Below are 20709 nucleotides of genomic sequence, written 5' to 3'. Positions count from 1 at the left end.
TGGAATTGCTGCATTTTTATTACACTTTGACTCCTGCCTGCAATTAAATAACTGGGACTCAAGCATATCAAGTATAATTTTAAGTATTAAAGCTGAATTATATTTCTATTGACTATTCATAGTGAATGACTGCAACAGTGGTGTTTCACTTCATCATTGTTTGTTTTGGAGATACAAGATGCAGTAGAGTGTCCTCCTGTCCCCGTGTCCTGCAGCTACTGTCCTGCAGGTTTCTGTTGCTGGCTGCTGTAATTGCAGACCTGCATCAACTTGGAATCAGTCATCAGGTGAACAGCTGAAACAACAGGACCATCTTATCAGATGTAAACTGGTTATTTCGGGAGGCCCAGCTGTCTATAAATTTCACACAAAATAAACCTGCCTTCTGCTCTTCCTGAGAAATGCATGCGCGTGAATTCGTGTTACGCATGCTGCACGCACCCATCGGCCACAACATTAACACCACCTGCTGGTAAATGCTGTGGTGGACAGCGCTCTGACTGGTCCACAGCCACGCAGCTGCAAACGCAGAAATCTGCAACGAACTGTGTTCTAATCCCTGTCAGTCGGGAAAATTACAATTATATACACTTCAACTTGTGACTATATATATATCTGATTTCTATAATCAGAAGTACATGTTATGCTACTAATATCAAATGACAAAAACGTTTATATAGCGATCTGCTAGTTTATTGTTCCTAAGCTTCTACATAAAAATGTATAAAACTGATTTTGGTTGATATACACTATAGGACTGACGCAATAGGAAATTACCATTTCATATTCATACAGTGGTGGAAATATTCTGCAGCTTCCTCCCTAAGTCTCAGTGGGCACCTGAATGTGGTAGATGCACATAGTTTTTGGTTTTCTGACATAGCACCTCAAGAGCTCACTCTACCTGTTGTGAGTACTTCTAGACAAGTACTTACACAAACAATACTTCACAATCTTTATTAATCTGTAAGTATTGAGCGTGTGCCCCAAAAGTGACTTTTTGTATAAAGGTAAGTACACTAAGACTAACTCCACTGCTCAGGTGAGCTCCGGTGCGCGCGTCATAAAAGGAGTGAGGTGGGCGGAGCTACCAGACAGGTGTAGGGACACAAACCAGTGTTTTGTGATCCTGCCTGTGCGTGACAAGCAAACTGGTTTCTGTTTGTTCATACGCGACTCCGATTTTTTTTTTTGTTTTTGTTTTTCTGTTTTTGCTGTTACAACGAATACAATTTCCAGAGTTTTGCTTCTGTGCTGCTGTTGCTGCTGAGGACTTCAACTTTGAGTCAAAATGAAAAGTGCAACTTGCACTGATCTAAATGTTACGCGTGGACGGTGGTGGAGGATTTTCCTTTTTTAAGCATTACATTGAAGTTCAATAGGAAACACCTGCACCTGGCTGCTGTGGACTCCTCGCTCTTACTGCACTGTCTGAAGTTGATCGGGTATTGATAAGCTCGACATGGCATTTTGACAGCAGAGAAGGAAGTTAACCTCAGCTTTTCTTTCTGGACCCACGATGGAGTTGACTGGGCAAAGGGCAAAGTGTGTGGCACTGCTTCTTCTAACTGGTGAGTGTGTATTATATTAGTTTACAGGACTGTGCCACAGGCGAGCGTGACCCCCACACACGCTTTGGTGGTCCACATATTTAAAACCCTTTTGCTGGATTCATTCAAAGTTGCACAGAAAATAAAGATGAATACAACAGCAGGCAAAGTCTCAGGCTAAATGTGCTTTTTATGAGACTCTCGAAAAGTTGCTATAAAACGTTCTTGCAAAGCAGAAGTTGCAAACTGCTTTACGGGCCATGGGACTAAAATATGATGATGATGGTGGTGTTTTTACTTTTTTTAAATTATTTTTTTTAATGTGTAAATATTCTTCCTCTAAGCACATGAAGCGAGGCCGAAGTAACTTGTGGGTCTTTTGTCTCCTTCCAAGGAAAAAAAAATCAAGTCTATTTTTGATTTGAGATTGGAGCTATTTTCATACAGGGTTTCCAGAGTAATGTTCACCAAGCTTTTTCGTACATTAACGGTATTGATGACTAACATTTGCTTTTTCTTGTGTATCATGGGATATTTTTGTCTCTTTGGGGCTAAACAAATACTCAGAATGTCAGTAAATAAGGAACATGAAGCAGTTTTTTCTTTTTTCTTTGTTTACTGTATACAACCTGTCATAAGCAGGCAACACTTCACATAAAATTACTTGTTGCACAAAACCAGTGTTTCCCCAGTTTTTTCGTGGAAGGACTTCGGAGTCTCAACTCCATCCAACACGTTTGGGACGAACTGGATCAGCAACATCCGTGCTGGACCTCCCTCGTGTTTGAATGGGAGTCCGTCCCTGTAGCAAAAAACAAAAGCCCATTTTTCTGGACAACCAACTGTTGCATATGGGTGTAAAGTTTGCACGTCCACATATTTTTTGGCGAAGTAATTTATCTTTTTGCAGGTGTGGACAAAGACAAGCCATAACAGAATGTAGCCAAGTCACATTCTCACTCTTAGTCAACATGAATTAGAAGTCATGGCCCAACCTCTGCCTTCCTGTTTTCGTGACTTTTTTTTTTTTCCTTTCCAAAACCACTTGGCTGTTTTTGTTTCTTTTGTTGAGATTAAGCTGTGACCACCTATGAAAACTCACAGCCGCTCCAGCAAATGCTTGTTCTGTATTAGACTACTATTATTTTTAACTGCAACCACAGGTGTGATAAAGTCGCTGCCAGTCAGAGTGAACAGGAAAAGCTTGAATAGCAGCGTTGTGACGTTGGGGTGAACCCATGTTTGTCAAAGTGTTTGTGCTTAACTCTTTCTTACATTTTGATGTGTGTCTCTCTTGACGTCCATTCTAAACTCTGCTGTCTTTTGACTTTTCCCTCCCATAAGGTCCATCTCCCTCTGTCTCCTTCCCTTTATTAACCCTCTCATACAACACTGCCTCTGTCCTTGCTTCTCCACAATTAGGTCACATATACTGCAGGTCTTTGTTGAGCAAGTTCAAACTTTCTGTGTGTGTAGAGGCCTGTTTCTCCTGTTGCCTGCGTCGCCAGTGTGTCCTTGTGGCGACTGTGTGGGACTTTATCTGTGGGAGTCCCTGTCCCATATCAGCTTCTTTCTAATCATTAATTTAGCTCATGAATCAGTAACCACAGAGGAAGAAAGAATTTATCCCAGGAATCAAAGGCCAGCGCTGGGTTTTCCCTGTTTGCGTTGATGATGCGTTCCTCTCACACACCCTTATCACTCACATTTGTGTCGGTGTCCCAGGTTTTCATGTAGACCTTTCAACCACATGTGATAAATGTTTAGTCACTCTTAGTTGTTGGGCGGAACAGATGAGTTGTCTGTGTAGCTGGTAGCTGTCTTTCTGCACGGAAGCTGCAAAAGACTGGAATTTTGAGGTTCTAACAGTCAATATTCAATTAAAATTAAATTTAAAAAAAAAGTTGTTTGTGTGAAAAGCAACATTTTTACATTAGCGCCTCCCACTGCAACTACTCGTCTAACGGGAAGGAAACGTGAATATGCAGAAACATAAAAACCGGACGGAGTTTTGACTCTAAAATCAAAGCATAACGATGGAGGAAAACAACATGGCTAAAATGCTGTTCTGCATCAATATGAATATATTTAAAGCAACCACAACAAACTGTGTCTATGGTTATATGTGAAGGTATTTTATGGAAAAATGCAAGGAGGTGAATTTTATCAACAAAGCAACAAAAAAAGTAAAGAGATGCCATAGTGTAAAAAGAGGTTGGCTCTGGCTTAAGAGTGAGGGCGGTCGCCCACCAATGTGGGGTCGGTGGTTTGAATCCCGGGCCCCTCCCATCATATGTTGAAGTGGCCTTGGGCAAGAGCCTGAACCCCCAAGCGGCTCTCTGCGGGTCAGCTGCATGATGAAGTTCCAGATTCAAATTAGAAATATTGTCATAACCTTCAGAAGCAAGCTGCCAGGCACTGTGTTCTGACACCTGTTGGTCATCACAGCATTAAATATTACTTGCTGAATACTGATGGGGACTGAGACAATAGAATCATTTACTGGAAATGTGATGTATGTCCTGTAGCATTACACTGATTTTGAAAATCCTGTGAACCCCCGACTGTGTCACATTAGCTCCTGAACAAACAGGAAACGTTTTAGCGTCTAAAGTGAGAATTTTTTGTTTTTCTTTATAAAAGTACCATTGTTCAAGCTTTTAGCACCATTGTCAAAGTTTTTAGCACCGTCGCCTCACAGGATTCGGATCGTATGTTCAGCCCCCCCATCCATTCTTTGTGCGGTTTGCATGTTTTGTCGTTGTCTGCATGTCTACAGACAAACAGGTTTGGTGAAAGTGTTCGCCTCTACACGCACCTGTCTGTGGTATATGTTACGCCAAATGCGTTATGGAATATACATTAGTTACCATTATGAAATGATTGAAACCATTTACATATTTAAACATCTGTTTTTGTAGTCCTGAAAGAAAGAACGTACTTCAGCACAGATCTTTGTTTTATCAGGCCAAGAAATTCAATCGGTCTGTCCATCCATCTATTATCAAAGCTTGTGGATGGAGGATATAAAATGAAAACTAGATCATTTTCACTCAGTTGCTGTTTTTCTGTGTTTTTTTCCCTCTTTGCATGATCTACAGCCACACCAGAGGTTTTTTTTTTAGTCTTACTAAAAGTGGAAGAATTCAGTAATCGTCACTATGTTGATGGACATCATGTCTCCTTAAAAACTCTGCCTGAGTAATTTATTTCTTTTATTTTGTGTTTGTACGGACTGATGCTCTCCAAGCCTTTGACCAGCGATGTCTGCTGGGTAGGAGGTGAATTAGCTTGACCCACTGGAGGTTGGAGGTTTATTTATTTATTATTAACTGCAGCTTTGCAATGTAAAAATCTTGTGTGGATTTAATTTTAAAAATTACGAATTTCTCAGCTCTTGTTTGTAGACACACTAGTGTCATGACTCGAGTGACGTCACTAATGGTCAGTTGTTCATTTCACCACTTTGGTCCTGGCTGAAATTTGTTATCCACACGTTCTTTCTTTTACATGATGAACAGTACTGACATGTTAAAGCAAAGGACTCATCGTCTCCTCTTTGCCGTGAGTATCTTCCCATAAACGTTGAAGTGTTGCCACACGGCCGTCTTCATGGAGGGTCACTCAAAATGAACGTAAGGTTCAATGAGGGATTTGTTTCACGGCAGAATTTAACAAATCTAGGTCCTTTTTTCAACTTGGAACTGGATCCTGATTTCAACCAGCTATTGGAAACCATCCCCAGTTCAGCAATGTTTTGGTGTTTTTACTTGTCTGTTGACTGGAAGTTAATTATTACAATTGTGTTTGATCATTTGACCTTCTTATCAATTTCACAATAGTTTAGGCATTTGACAGCTCACTGCTCTCCACATGTGTCCTAAATCTTTAAATCCCTCAACTTCTGCCTTGATTACCCTCCTCAGCGGTCTGTGTGAAAGGCGACTTTGTGGAGCCTCTTGAGCTCAACACCTCCCTGCGCTCTCTGGCAGAGAGTCAGACCAGGCTGCCCTGTCATTACCGGACGGAGGGGGATGAGAAGGTGGTGCAGGTCACCTGGTACAAGGATCTCCCGGACGGCAACAAAGACCAGATCATCACTGCCCACTGCTCAGACGGCCACACAGGTACGCTCGAGTACTAAGAGAGTTCCTCTACAAAGCAGGGGTATATTTTTAAAAATGAGTAAAAGCCTTTTGAAGCAATAATTATTGCTTCAAAAGTCCAATTTCTGTTTTCCTCACTGACTTTCCTTTTAGGTCAAACGACCAATAGTTGTCCCGTGTAATTTGATAATGACTAATATGTGAAGGGCTGAGCAGAGCGTGGCAGAGCGTGGATGATGGTGGGAGAGAGAGCTGGGTGGAGTAGAGTGGATTGATCTCAAGTTTCTACTTTTAACTTCAGTTTAGGACAGTGATGCTGTCAAAGTGACGGGCAAATAAAATAAGATGTACAGAAAAGGTGGGTTATGCTTAGCAGCACAGAGGCTTCTGTGGGTGGAAACACATACCTTATTTTAGTTGCTCCTGTTATTTTTCTGCATGCTTGCTTACTGACAGAATGTTAACGTTATTAATCCCATCCATGTTGTTCCTGCTACTCTTTTGAAAAGAGGTCTCTAGTGGGGGGGTTGTGCTTTGTGTCACAGTCGACTGGTGGTTGAGGACTGATGAAGGAGACGACAGACAGGCAAGGTTGTGGTCAGAGGATTAGAGGAATAAATCCACTCCCGGCTGGAAGGAGATCGTGAACAGACAGCTGCTGTCCAGATGCTCTTTAAACAAAGCATCACTGTCCTGGGAATAAAAGTGCGAAGAGTTACTGGGAGTTCAAGATTAGAAACCTTCAGCCGCTTCTGTTATTTAGCCCCAGTCTGTAGTTTTAGGACTGAACACTTCACACTTTTATTCTTCTCAGCAGTGATGGAACCTTTTATTACCTTTTGCCAGTTGTGAACACACTCCCTAATGCCAAGAGCCGAACTGGAGCGTCACCATCCTAAAATTACTGCTACTATGTCAAATACTACAACATAATGATGTCATATAGCAATCATTCAGCCCACGGGATGAATCGGTTTTGGCCATGGCACATTACACTAAGCTGGAGCTAAACTCGGGCCAGATACGTTTCCCTGACCGTAAATTAAGGCAGAAGAAGACGGAAGGGAATTGGTAAATGAAACTGAGTTGTTTTGTCTCTAAATTTTCTACAAGAAATGTCAAATGTTCCATGCTACAGTGTAGTTTGAGATGTGATCACATTAGTGTTATGTTCGCTCTTCCCTGGTGATGAGGTGGAGAAGATGTTAACGTGTGATGGATGAATGACGTAGAGGAGTACTCAGCTGTTGTGCTTGTTTTGTCCCTCAGAGTTTGGGCGTTACTCGGGCCGGGTGAGGTTCGAGAGCAGCAGCCCCACCGAGAACTCGGCACTGCTCATCCTCAGCACGGAGGAGTCGGACGAGGGCAGCTACACCTGCCACATCTCCACGTTCCCCAAAGGAAACTTTGAGAGGCACATCGCACTCACTGTCTGGAGTAAGACTCATCTTCCTCCTCTTCCTCCTCCTCTCTGTCTGTCTGTCTTTCTGTCTTCCCTGCCACACCTTCCTAATCCTGTCAGAGCTGCTGTAATGATGTTTAAACCATAATCATCTTCGAGGAAAAAGAAGAGCTGCCAACCGGTAGAATTCGGCAGGTTTGCATACGTGGCCGCAAACCTCTGCTGGTTTAGTGGTTCAGAAGCACTTTCCCCTGTATTAACAAGAACAAAAGTGAAAAACACAAACATGCACGTTTGACAGAACTAATCTTCTTTTGGTGCAAAAGGCTTTTCTTTTATTGTGCAGCTTGATAGTATCTCAGCAGTCAAAACTATGAGAAGCCGTTTGTTGTGTGGTTTTGCACTTTATACGGGTTCTAATACTCTCTGAGGCCACAGTATACAGGCAAAAGCTTTAACGCTTTTTATCCTCATGTAAAGAAAAACTCTCACGGGTAATAAATAAAATGTGGAGAACAGATGAGAGCAGAGCAATAAATGTCACATATAGGTAGACAGTGGGAAGAAATAACAGCCACACGCCAGGTAAACAAAAGCACCTTTCTCAGCCTCGGAAAGGTGGTGACAATGAAAGAAAACCCCCCACGGGGCATCTTTAAATCCTTTTTTAAATGAATCAAAGAAAAAGATAGAAAAGATACTAGAAAGAAATCATCTCGAAATAAACGGCTGTAGTGCCGCCATTGCGGGCGTTTTGGACGCACTCCCTGCTTATGGCGATCTGAGGGGATTAAAGTGTGAAACGATTTCAGTAGAACCACCATCATGACAGCTGTGGGAAAGCTGTTTTTTGAACAGATCCGCCTCGAATTTAAACCTCGAGCGATGTTATCTGTCCTAAATGACATTTTGCTGGCAGTCGCCAGCGATGACAGCTCAGCCATCAACCTGTCCCAACACGCCGCACGTCAGACAAACCAGCAGGAATATACAAATGAGTAACCGACAACCTCCAGCGAAGACTTAGCTCAACTCGTTAGACCGTAAACATTCAGTCAGAAAATGCTGAACTTGAATATTATTAAAAGCTTTAAACTGATCCAACTAGGCTGCGCTACTTTCTTCTCAAATCACCACCTTATCAGCAACAATAACTTTTATTTCATTTATGTATTTTAAACAAAGTCATAGGTTTTGTAAAAGGCCCCACCCTGACTCTCAAACTAAAAGAGCCACAAAGGGATTATAAATTAGGTCATGTGACCTTTTTTTTCCTCTGGAATCATTTTGTTGTTGTTTTCGCTGTTTTTCCTTTTTATTTCTTTTTTTTTTGTGTAACTTTGTGTTCAATTTTGGTCACGTGTTGCATCTTTTGTTGTCATTTTGCCTTTTAACTCAACCCTGTTACTTTTAATTTCTAAGTATATAAACACTCTAGTCATTCACAGGCCCAGGGGCCCCTTCGTTTCTCGGGCCCCTGGGCCTGTGTCCTGATTGTTCAGTAATCCCTTCATGACTAAACCTACTTAAAATCACGTTTAGGTTTATTAGTATCATGTTTTTTGCTTCCGTTCCACTTTTATTCTTTCTTTGATGGTCACTTCTGTGTATTTTTAGGAGTCATCCAAATTGAAATACAAAATATAACTATAATGAATTTGAATATTTGTTTCTACGGTGGCCCTGAGGGCTCATCGCACTGCAGCTTAAGAAAACAAATGCGGGCAGACATGACATAGGCAACTTTGGAAAACAACTTTGCCATTTTAATAATGCTGCAAATGCAGGAAGTTCAATCCAATACAGAAAAGTGCAGCAAAACTATTAAAAACGTACCTTAGCTCATTTTCTAACACCTTTCGACTTCTGCAGCTTAATGAGTCCCCATGGCAACAATAAACATCCAAACATCCCATCTGAAAATGGCCGCAGTGTTTCTGCATTTACCCTTCAATGGGCCTTTAGTGTCAGATTGCTGACGCTGTTCACTTCATTTGTTTGTGTTTTCTTATTAAGTTGCAATATGCCAGTTTTTGAGCATGTTTCTATTGAAATGTATTCGAGAAAAGTCTCTTGCCTTGAGCTCTAAGGGCCACTGTGGATAGTTACAGATCACATTTTATTGAGAACATAAATAGTTATTGGAGGACAAAATTAGGATTCTGACGTGAGAAGAGCTCCACATCTGGATTAAGAGATTTGTTATCTACGCTCGTCTATTGTGCAGCTCGCAGATTTATTTGTGTGGACTGGTGTTTACCCTGTGGGCGGTCCTGATGATGTCATGTTGTTTTGGGGTTTCTGTTGACAGAGTTATGTTTCTACAGGCGGTGCCCTTTTCTTTGTCTTTCAATCCACGATGGCCTTCTTTGCTAATCCCAACTACTTGCTTTGTCTTTTTGCTGTAATAATCCAAACACCAGTGGGAGGCCTTACCGAGCATTCGGTGTTGACAACAGCAGAGGTTCATGACCGGGGTGTGAATCACGAGCGTGTCAAACCAGTTGGTGACGGAAAGTAACAAAACAGAAACGTATTTATGTGAAAATATTACGAGTGACACTTGCCCTTGTGTTTTTCAAAACATTCATCGCATGCAAGTGGATGGTTTTTCAGTCAGAAATGCACCACGTCCTTATCGTGTTACCGTAAAATGTGAGGAATTGTCTGGATGGCCGACTTCAGCTCCTGGTGGTGTCTGGTTGGGGTTTTCTTTTGTGTGACCATATTCTTCCGATCTGATACTTCCAGCAGCAACATCTCAAGGACCTCGTTGCTCATACTTGTCCCTGATATAACATCACTACTCAAACAAGTAAAAAGTCTTAATGTGATTATTGTCCCTTTAGATAATTTAAGGTAAAAACAAATTATCTTTGAGCCTTGAGGCTTTGGAAAGTATTAATTAACATCTACCATGAATTATAGGGAATGAAGATTATACTGAGCATTTTAGATAAATACATAATTAACAGTTTGACAGAAATGGATAATCTAATAATGACAGTGTTTATATATGTTTGTGATTAGGAAAAACAACAGAAAAGAAATGGTGGTTCCATTAATTGTTGCCAGTAAACATGATTTACTGTTCTATATTTACATTTTTTTGTTTTTGTTATTATCCAAACAATAATAAAAGTATTTTGTTGTTTTTTTGCGAGAAAACAAATCAACAAATATGTTTTTTTTCCATATTCTTCAACCTGTATAATTAAATGTGTTCACACAGCAGTTTTTAAAACAAAGTTGTTGTTTTTGTTTTTTGGGGGGAGAAAATCATTATTTGACACTTAAGAACTTTAAATGTTTTATTTGCTTTTTGCGATGAAAGTGACAGTGACACTGAAACATTTCTTCTAATGAAACTTTGCTCTCGATGTTTTCACTTGGACTTAATTATTTTGGTTGCTTTGTATCTTCCACCTGCCAAATCACTAAATGCTGCTTGCAATTCTGCACATCTTACTTTGGAACTTCTCTAAACCACCAAGATACTTTATGTTTCTGTGTTCATGCCACTAAAACAAATTAAACTTTTGGGCTGTTGCTGTTAAAGTAACGTACATCCTAAACTCACCCCGTTTCTCCTCCTCTGTTAGTTTTGCCCATCTTCTCTTTGGATCCGGTAATCCTGGTGGAGGGCCAGTCGTTTCGTGTGGCCGCCACCTGCCGAGCCGTGGGTCGCCCAGTTCCCCGTCTCTCCTGGGACACTGACCTGCCGGGCCAGTTCCAGAACCGTACCAATGAGGGATGGTCTGTGTCCAGCTACTACTCTCTGCACCCTCTGCGCAGCATGAACGGGAAAAAGCTGGACTGCTTAGTGTGGCATCCTGGTCTGGAGGGGCCACGCAGGATCTCAAATCAGCTGGTGGTTCATTGTGAGTACTGACGATAAAGCAGTGAGATTGATTTAATGCCAAGTCAGAATTAGAAATAGGTTTATTGCCAAGTAGATTTTCAAACAGGACGCGAGTTGTAACAATATGTCTTTGAGAAGAAAAGGGGGAAAAAGTTCCCTGAGACTTGCAATGTGAAAAATGGCAGCAGTACAAGAGCTGCTTTTATGTGGCAAAGTAATAGTGGACATTTTCTTTTTTTTTCCCGGCATGATTTAGGTGAACACACTAAATGGTCAAAACCTGCAATAAGTTTCATGCATTTTCGAGCTGCAAGACATTTGTTTTGCTTTGTTTTTCTAAGAAAAAAATACTTACAAATTCAAATGGAAACCAACCAAGACACATATATATATATATTTTTTTTTTTTTAATCTCAGCGACCAACACACTGAACAGTAGCCCAACAAGCTTTACAAACTACGATACTTTGACACAGGAGTTTAAAATGCTTCACTTTGGTCTTCGGTTCAAATGTATCTGTGTCTGATTTTTAAATGCTCCCCACCCCAGCGTGATTTCGAATGATAACATTCATTGGCGGAAATCGGTTAATATGCAGCTCGGGCAGTTTTTGGCTTGGAGGCAAATGTGCAAGTGGAACTACCGACAATTATGATTTGGGTTCGTTGAGGCGTGTCGGTAAGGACACCGCAAGAATTATTTGCCATAGATGTTGGCAATTCCCCGAACAGGAACTCCTTAAAAGAATGTGTTTATTAACCCTTTCCACAAAACATTATTATTAAAATTTTTTATTGCTTGTTCATGTTGGAGGATATGTTCACTGGGTAGATGAGACCTTGCTGACACTGTTACTACTATTCATACTAACTATGATTGGATCTTTTTTAAGAAGTAATGTCGTATAAATTCCACAGTTTAAAGTATTATGAGGGTTCAGCAGAATTTTATTAAGTAATTGACTCTTTGTGTTTCCCGGGACAGTGTTTCCATCTCAACATGGAACAAAAATTGGGAATGTTGTACTGAAAAGGCTGCAACTTTGGAAAATATTCACTTTATGCGACTAGAATTTGGAATGTGGAAACGTTGGCTTTGTAAACCTTTCAATACATTTTGCACAGAGGGTGGGTTTCGTCCCTCACGATGTACATGGGACGCATTTCGTGGAAGTGTTTATATGGAAACACGGCTATTGGGACAAACTTGAGGGCCGTAACAGTGGAGTTCATGACATTGTAACACGTGTATTGCGCGCGCGCGCACACACACAATCAGGATTTCTATTCCAAATTCATGCAACATGTGCACGAAATCTCACAATACTCTGTGTGTTATGTCCAATAACAATCAAGACAGTGAGAATTAAACTTACATTGAGTTATTTAATCTTTAGTCTTTCTAAAGCTACAAGCGTTTTCAGGCTAGGATTGAACTCCTGACCCTGCTCTACTCCCTGACCCACAGACACCCGCACTTAATTTGGTATGTAGTATAAAAATACGTAGTATGAGTGTGCTGACTTCCGCCTTCCTTACTGGGCCATAGGCCAACTTTTTCAGTTCTTCCCACTAATGGTAAAATCAACCAATGAAATTTTCTTGCCCTCTAGTTTCCTTGCAAGAGATGTGTGTGGGTCGACCTTGTGTAAAAGGAAATGGGTCACTGAACATTAGACAGTATTGGCAGGTTGCTGAGAAACTGTATGAATAACGCTGCTGTTGCTGTTGGTGGTGGAGCCACCGAGACTTCACTTCATTTGTTGCTCAACAGTTGCTCTTTGTCCAATGCACAGAGCGGTTTACATTCATTGACTTGTGCCACTTTAGTAATGGATTTTATACTTTTTTTTTTTTTTAAGTATTTTACGTTTATTTAATTTAAGTAAACTTTAACCGATTAATCCATATTTTTAGTCTTTAGTTTTCATCATCCTGAAAGCAGATTTACACTGAACTGATCACGTTTCCAGCAAAGACGCTTTTTTCAGGTTAAACAAAGAAAAGACTCTGCTTTTATTACAAACATGCCATTAGCTCATAAATAACATAGTTGGATAAGTGTCATTGGTTTGACAAACTGTAGGAAATTACTTGTAATTTAAATAAATAGACATTAAAAAAAGACTATTTTTGTAAATATAATAAACTAAATGTTGGCGTGGAAACGGTTTTAAACTTGCTGTAGACGTGTTTTGATTCCTAATTAAAATCAAACATTTAACACCTAGTTCACAGCTAAGACAAGAGTCTTTGACTTGCGAAACCATAAGGTGTCCCACCTGTATGGACTTTTTTACACTTGAAGTTGTACTGGAATGACATAGCTGATTCAGAGGAAGCTTAATTTTTGACTGAGTAAAGACAAAAGTAGAACCTAACCCAGTGTCGTGTGGTAATTAGTGTTTAGTGCAAACACATTCTTTTAGAAGTCAGTCACAATCTTTACTCTGCAATATGTGAATTATTATCTCTACCGTGCACTTTATGGGTTCATATGTTGTGCTGCTGCAAGCTCATGTTTGTGTTTTTATGTCAGACCCCCCAGATGCCACCATCTCCACACCTTCAGGACATTTGTATGTGGGTATGAAGAACGCTGAGCTGGTGTGTGACGGCGGAGGACACCCCAAACCTCAAAACATCACCTGGACATGGTACCGTCATCAGCCTGTCTGCTGCTCGTACATATCTACGGTTTAACTCTGTCTGGCTGCCAGCAAGACTGTGACAATTATACATTCAGCCCACTGTAATGCTTTCTGCACCACTGCACTGAAATGTGTCTGAAAACATACGTGCAGTAAGCCACTGCTAACATGCACACACACAGACGCCACACCACCGCAGAACAACAAAGTCTTTGGGTATAAAAGAGGGTGCCTTCCCTTTCCTGGCCCAATTCATTTCCAAAGAAAAGCTACGGTGTCACGTTGCACAATGTGAAGTTACAGAAAGGAGGGGGGAGATATTTTCACACAGGGGGAGGGAGTGCGCGACACAAGGAAGAGCGGGAGACGTACTAAGCATTTAATCATAGTGTCATGCTTTAAATATCACTGTAATGCCTGGTAAAACACTGGGTCTGTACTTTAATTAGAGACACTCCACCAGCTATTACAGCTACGACTGTACACACAATGATGGAATGATGTGTGCTGAGTGCTAAATATTTAAACTGTGAGAGTATCTTGAAATAGGACGCTTATTCTGGATTAAATCTTTTCAACCTCTCAGACCTGTCGGCGCGTCCGTTAGTCGAAACGCATGTTGTGCGGACAAGCACTATTGAGACCTAGAAAAGTGTATTTGAACATTATTGTCAAAGAGGTAGTTCACATTTCTGGGACATGTGCTTATCGCTGCTCTGCTGAGAGGTAGATGAGAAATAAAGCGCTAGATTGGAGTCTAAACAGCGTGCCGGGTTCTGTCCTGAGGTAACAAAACCCACCTACCAGCGTTTCTGATGTTCACAAATTTGCCGTGAAAATGACCAGTTGTGATCTGGTTTTACACCTAAATTGCGATTTTTAACAGAGTTTAAAAACAACTCGGTTGGTAGCAGTCGTCCAGGCACCGCAGGGTCAGGGGTCTGTCCTAAGGCCGTGAACGCCAAGGTAGTTCAAGGACTGTGGGAGGAAGCCGGAGTACTTATTTGCTATTTTTGCACCTCCCGACCACACATCCCATTCGTTGAGAACATTTACCCTGGATGGTTGTTTGGGAATTTAATCACATTTGGATTTTTGCTGAAGCATTGGAACAGGATGCGTAAGGGGAAAGTAGAAGCCATTAAAGCTGTAGTTTGGCCTTTGAGAAACACCCTTACTTTCTTTCTTGCTGTGGCTTAGATCAGAAGATCGATTTCACTCTGTCAAGTATAAGGCTGCTGACAACACCCAGACTGCTCCTTCAACGACCTTGTATAAACGCTAGTGAAACATTATCTTGAAGCTCGCTAATCAACAGGTCATATCTTGTTGCATCATTCTATATACTACACAAAAATGGAAGTGACTTGCAATTCAATAAGGGATAAATGGAACCAACTGTGGATTTTAAAGATGATGTTTGGAGGCTTTCTTACACATGGAGCTGTAGCCTGATTTATTTCATATTTGTGGAGCTTTAAAGATTAAACTTGTTCTGCGTAGTTTCACTCTCCGTCGCACTGATAAGACAACAAAACTGATTGTAATGTTTTGGCTGCTGGAGGATTTCTCAGCTTATCAGTTTCAACCATCTACCGTGTGTCGGATGCAAAGTCCACCTGTGATTCTATAATAAAGGACTAGGTGGAGTTTTGAGAGAAGAAATTTGATCTGGCCCAGTTTGGGGGGTAAAGCGGCACTGAAACCACTTTTGCAGCACAGTGAAACCAGGGGCAACTTGACCCCTCTCTGTGGACCTGATCAGAAACTGGCTGTGCAATTATGTGGCCTGTGCTGCTTTCAGCTGCAGTGAGGGAATAGGTTGCTGGACTTTAAATCCGCCAAAGCTGTTGTTTATTTGGTCTGTACAGATCAATGGGTGTAAGCCCTGCAGGTTTTAGTTCAGGTGCATGCAAATTGGTGGTTCCACTCAGCGGTGAACCTGGTCCTGTGCAGTGTTTGTTTAGCTGATTCACTTCCGTAATGCAAAGCAGTTGTTGCACTTGGTCTTGTTGCCTAAGAGCAGATGTCATCAGATATTTGTGTGATCCCTGCTCCAAGCACAGCTGCTTAAAACTGGAATGAAGCTTTGCTCTTAATTAATTTCATTTCTTAGTTTCCACAATGAGTCACAGCTATTGTTCCAAGCAATGAGTCACAGATTTCTGTATGTGTTATCTCTTTGACACATCTTCGCGAATTAATGGCGACACTGTACTCTGATTATCCACAGGAGTGGAGGAGCTCTGCCAGATGGGGCGTCCGTTGTTGGAGAAAAGCTTGTTTTTGCACGGCCCCTCCGTGTGAACGACAGCGGGGTGTATGAGTGCGTGGTCAAGAACAGTGTGGGACTAGGAAAAGCAGAGTACACACTGACAGTAAAAGGTACGTGGAAGTAACCTCAGCTCGGTTAGTGGTTAAAAATCACACAGGATTACAACTGGAAGTGTGACCGTCTGCTAAAACTACTGACGAGCCACTGAGGTGCTGCTGGCGTGAGAATTTAAGTGTGCGCTTGAACAAAAAAGACTATTCTATGATCACAGGCTGAGGTTTATTACATGATTAAATAATGCGGATCACTGACCGATTGTCATAATTGTCCTTTTATAAGCCAAAGGCCACAAATACACAGGCAGTAATTTAAACAAGCCAAACCTGGGCACAGCGTTAGCAGGACGCTTGGTCAAAAACTGTTTGACCTTCCCAAACCAGCAGCATACTTGACCCATTAATCCAGACTCCTTAAATACACTTTCCATTTCTAACACGCAGAAGCCCCCCATGGTGGTGCCAGGAGTAAACATAAATGCAAGAACACAAAAACGTGCCCCTACGTGAAGCCATCCTGCTATTGTATGTGTTGGCATTTCAGGAGGAAATGAAGATGAGCATTATGCATGAATTAGAATTCTGATGAAACTTGAATTTTAAAGTAAAACGCTAAGTAAATTCTTCTTTAGTTTGATGGTAAAAGTTTGCAAATCTGCTGCCCCCTGGTGACACAGGAAGCGCAAGAACCGATGTTAATAATCTCGATTTAAACTGGTTCAGTTTGTGTGTACATTAGAATTTCATCAGCACCAACGTCTTCCTCATTGCTCTTTCAGAGTCACGCAAGGCTGGGTTCCCTGCTGACAACCTGTTGCTGATCATTATTGGTGCTTCAGCTGCAGCTTTGGTTGTGGTCCTGATCACTGTCGTTCTGCTGGTCAACCGCTACCATCGACAAAGAAACAAAAAGCTCGAGATGGAGCTCAGTGAGAAAATGTGAGCTGACCCTCATTTTCTTCAAAATCCATTTAGTGAAAATTGGAAACGTGTCGAGAGATTGACCTGTGAATGTTTTGGTATAAACTGCCATTGAAACCATATACAGATGATGAAATATTTTGTGAAACTTAATTTTCTGACTCATTATTGTTCTGTAAATCCTCTGGCTGTTTTTTTTTTTTTTTCTTTCCCAGGGTGGAAATTAACAGCTTCTCCAGACAAGCCTCCTTTAGGAGATTGAACTCAGTCAGCACAGACCCCAGAGTGCAGGTACAGACACACATAGTCCTGTTGAACAATAACCTGCAGGGTTTAAAGAAACCAGGTAGACACACCCACCCAAAGACTGGGCGTAGTCAGTATGTAGGCCGGTGATTACAGGTTGCATGCACAGTGTTCACAGAATAATGTATTATTAATATCTCACCCTGTACTTTGTTATCTTTTGGTTCTAATATTCCTTGACTTTCTTTCAATTTCTCCATGTTTTTCAGGCTGAAGATTACGCCCTCCTTAGAGTAGACAGCAGAACAAAAAACAGCCAAATGTCTCTGGTGAGTTCCTCACTCGAAATGCCTTTTTTGTTTCATATTCAAAAGTATACACAGGAGGAAATGCAGATATCATACTACAAAGGTCATGGTACCGTCATATGGCTTTAGTCTTAAGCTATTTAAAAACTTCCATGGTCATTTCTCATTAATTTAAAGCAAAATACTGTATCTTGATATATATTAATGTGTATAAAATATATAAATATACATTTAACTAGTAATAAAAGTAATAAAAAAAACAGTCCTATTTTCCTACTGTTGGCCTTTTAACTTTAAACTGGGATTGTCCTCGACCAGACATGGTAGATGTACAAACAGTTGTACGGGAATTAAACAATAATACATGACAAATTAATAGTCTATTATAATTTGTATTATAAACCTTAGTAACATTGAAACCCCTGCAGCAGCACCTGTTTGAGCAGCTGTCCAACAATTTCGCCATGGACATTAAAAAATTAATATTACGTTCATAATATGTAATCAATAATCCATAACGAGTTAAAAACATAGTCAAATCAGTCACGCTGCCTCTTCGCCTGCAGGAGCGGCCCATCTACAAAGGCAGCCAGTCCACTCTGGGTGGGAAATGGGGGCCCCCTGGAGGGGTGGAGGTGGACGAACTGGGGCGTCCTGTCGTCTGGCACGATGGCGTAGAAAGCCTGAGGGGGGAAGTGATGGACGGAGAAAAGGAGGAGCGTAGGAGGAGAGTGGAGTCATTCCTGAAAAGCAGCAACATGTCACTGGTGTGTGTCACAGATTCATTTGAAACTAGTTTAGTTTGTCAATCATGTGGAGTTTTTTTTTTTATTTATTGGTAAATTTGTGTCGTCACTGTCAGTATCATGGAAACAGAGCAAAGGACAACAGGAAAACGCATGATAATGTAGGAGTACGTCATTTTCATTCATCAGTCACTAATTTGTTCAGTATAACAAATCATACCTGGGCAGCTCTGTCCCCTTCAAATGATCAAAATTTGTATATTTTATGTAAAACGTGCAGTAAATGTACGTAGAGGGCAGTAGCTTTTGGTCATGGCCTTGCTTGGAAAGATTACTTTGTTGTGATGATTTGGCTCCATTAAATAGAATTGGTTTGGTCGGCATAATGTTTAACGTATGTCCACCTTCATCGCTTGTTCAATGACGCCGGTTTCAGCCAGCACATTTTCACACATTCAGCATTAGCAAAGTGTTTTAGTTTTACTTCCTGTTTTACCTCCTGTTGTTTTTTTTAAATTGGTGTATTCTTGGTGTTTAAATGTACATTCAGTTCGAACAAATGTTCCTTCAGAATTAGAAGTAAAAATGTTATAAATGTATTAGGGGGATGCAGCTTTTTCACAAAATGTGTTTCATTAATTGTATTATAAACTTTTATATACATTCCTTGACCATCTTTGTTACTTCTGATGATGAAGGAACATTTCTTCGTGAATGTGCTTTGTTATTATGTTAGAGTTACGTTTGCATCCCCTTATGTGCCATTTCAATGTGAGGGGATGCAAACATCACCTAAGTCTAATGTAATAATAATGCACATTATGTTAATGAAGATAAATCTTTTTACTATACTTTACTACTTTTGCACCTACCTGTATTTCAAATTAGGTTTTTGTAGTTTAGTTCTGTTCTTTGTATAACACTTGTTTCAGTTTGACATGTAGCATTTAAGCTCCCTGCATTTAAAAAAGAAAAAGAGCAACTATATCTACTCTACATTCTGCATATTTGTAAATGTCTTTGTTCAGTAAAGAAGTCTCATTTCTGGCTTTGTCACTCAGGACTCCGGGCTTCCTTCGTCCCTGCTTCCCCTGAAGGCCCAGCAGGATGAGGGTGTTGGGCCCAGAGAACCAGACCTGGGCCACCAAAAGGAAGGAGACTCTCCAAATGAAGAGGACTGGGCTCCCACACAGGCAGTAGAGGAAGGACAAGAGGACGATGACGGCAGCAGCAGCTCCTACCAGATCTCCGAGGCTCTCAACAATCACTTCTACTACAGCAATGGGATCCTCAGGCCCAAGCCACACGCCAATGCCATTCTGCTGCACCCCAGAGGACAGCTGATCTAGACCACCGATATATGTCCACAGAGTTTGTCTGCAGTTCCGTGTTAAAAAAGACATCTTTTTTTTTTTTTTCTCTTCTTCTTTCTTTTGTTACTGGATGTTACTTATTTGACTCGGGCACTGTCCAGCTGCTGGCTTTTGAAAATGTTCTCTTATTCTCCTTCCATCTCTCGTAAACGTTTTGCTATTTTCTGCCTCAATCTGACAGCCAAAGTGGACAGTCAACGGGAAAGGAGAGGACGTGCAACAAATGTCCGATAAAAACACTCTCCTTAAATGTGCAGGGGATCAAGGGTCCTGTTACACAATGTTTACTGTATTTGTGCGACCAGCACTTCTGATGAGTTACAGCTATGTACATTATTGAATATATCCTTTCACCTGATGATGCCTCATTTACATCCAGAACATTGCTTTACGTAATATGAGATTTATGCACTTGTAGATAAGTTAGAAGTATTTGTATATGTGTGTGTAAAATATATATATGTGGATGACATAATGAACGATTATGTTTTTGATCAAGACATTAACAGCTGCAACTACAAAAAGATACAAACGTGGTTACCAGGAGGACCTGAAACCAGATGAAAAAACATTTAAAGCTTCTGAGACCAGGTTTACATGTACAATGGACTCCCTGCACAACAATCAACACCGTGGTTGCGGACCTTTTGGATCAGTGTCATCTTGCATTGTTCATTAAAAACTGCACATGCGCAAAACTCTTTTCTATTCACTCACTGTTTTCCTGAACAATGGAAAAACTGACATGTAAATGTTGAAATGTTTATTCATAAAAGTACAGCATCTGCAGTTTTAAAACAAAGTTTTGTGGTTTGATAAAGGGCATCGTGAGGTTGATGGCAGCTGCTGCAGTAGACTGTGGTGATTTTCTGGGTTATGTTTGTAATAAATCTCACCTCCTCATTCGCTTGATAATGACTGAAATACCTGAGACTGTGGAAAAAGAGGTGCACCTAGTTTCACTAGTGGCATAGGTGGCAGGTTCAAAGAACATTTGTAGCAAACCTCTGTACCAAAACAATATTTAGATATTTTCACTGTAGCGCATTATTTAGCGCCTTCATTCATTCAAATTGGGTTAGAAAAACCTAATATAATAAACTACAGTACAACTCCACCACCAACTATGGCCTCAGTAATTAACACACAGTAGCATCATGACCTCACAGTTTACATAAAAAAAAAAAAAGTTATAACCTTGTAAATGTATAAT

At 40.8% G+C, this 20709-nt stretch overlaps 1 protein-coding gene across 6 annotated transcripts; it reads left to right on the top strand.

The window, feature by feature from the left end:
- Nucleotides 1–1129: 1129 nt before the first annotated feature.
- LOC137098241 (nectin-4-like) lies at nucleotides 1130–20401 on the top strand. Of its 6 annotated transcripts, none has more exons than XM_067474274.1 (12): nucleotides 1130–1571; nucleotides 5477–5677; nucleotides 6926–7093; nucleotides 10661–10939; nucleotides 13460–13604; nucleotides 15805–15956; nucleotides 16682–16841; nucleotides 17039–17114; nucleotides 17339–17398; nucleotides 17944–18144; nucleotides 18240–18284; nucleotides 19185–20401. In XM_067474274.1, the coding sequence occupies exons 1-12, from the start codon at nucleotides 1520–1522 to the stop codon at nucleotides 19470–19472; spliced, it is 1827 nt and encodes a 608-aa protein (XP_067330375.1). In that variant the 5' UTR covers nucleotides 1130–1519; the 3' UTR covers nucleotides 19473–20401. The 6 variants fall into 6 exon arrangements, with proteins under 6 accessions (XP_067330375.1, XP_067330374.1, XP_067330379.1 ...); XM_067474273.1 differs by having other exon boundaries at nucleotides 18240–18290; XM_067474275.1 differs by having other exon boundaries at nucleotides 1131–1571; nucleotides 13460–13577; nucleotides 18240–18290.
- The last annotated feature ends 308 nt before the right edge of the window (nucleotides 20402–20709 follow it).

The sequence above is a fragment of the Channa argus genome, chromosome 14, assembly GCF_033026475.1.
Source record: "Channa argus isolate prfri chromosome 14, Channa argus male v1.0, whole genome shotgun sequence".
NCBI classification, from domain to species: Eukaryota; Metazoa; Chordata; class Actinopteri; order Anabantiformes; family Channidae; genus Channa; species Channa argus.
This window is presented reverse-complemented; position numbering and strand designations above follow the sequence as displayed.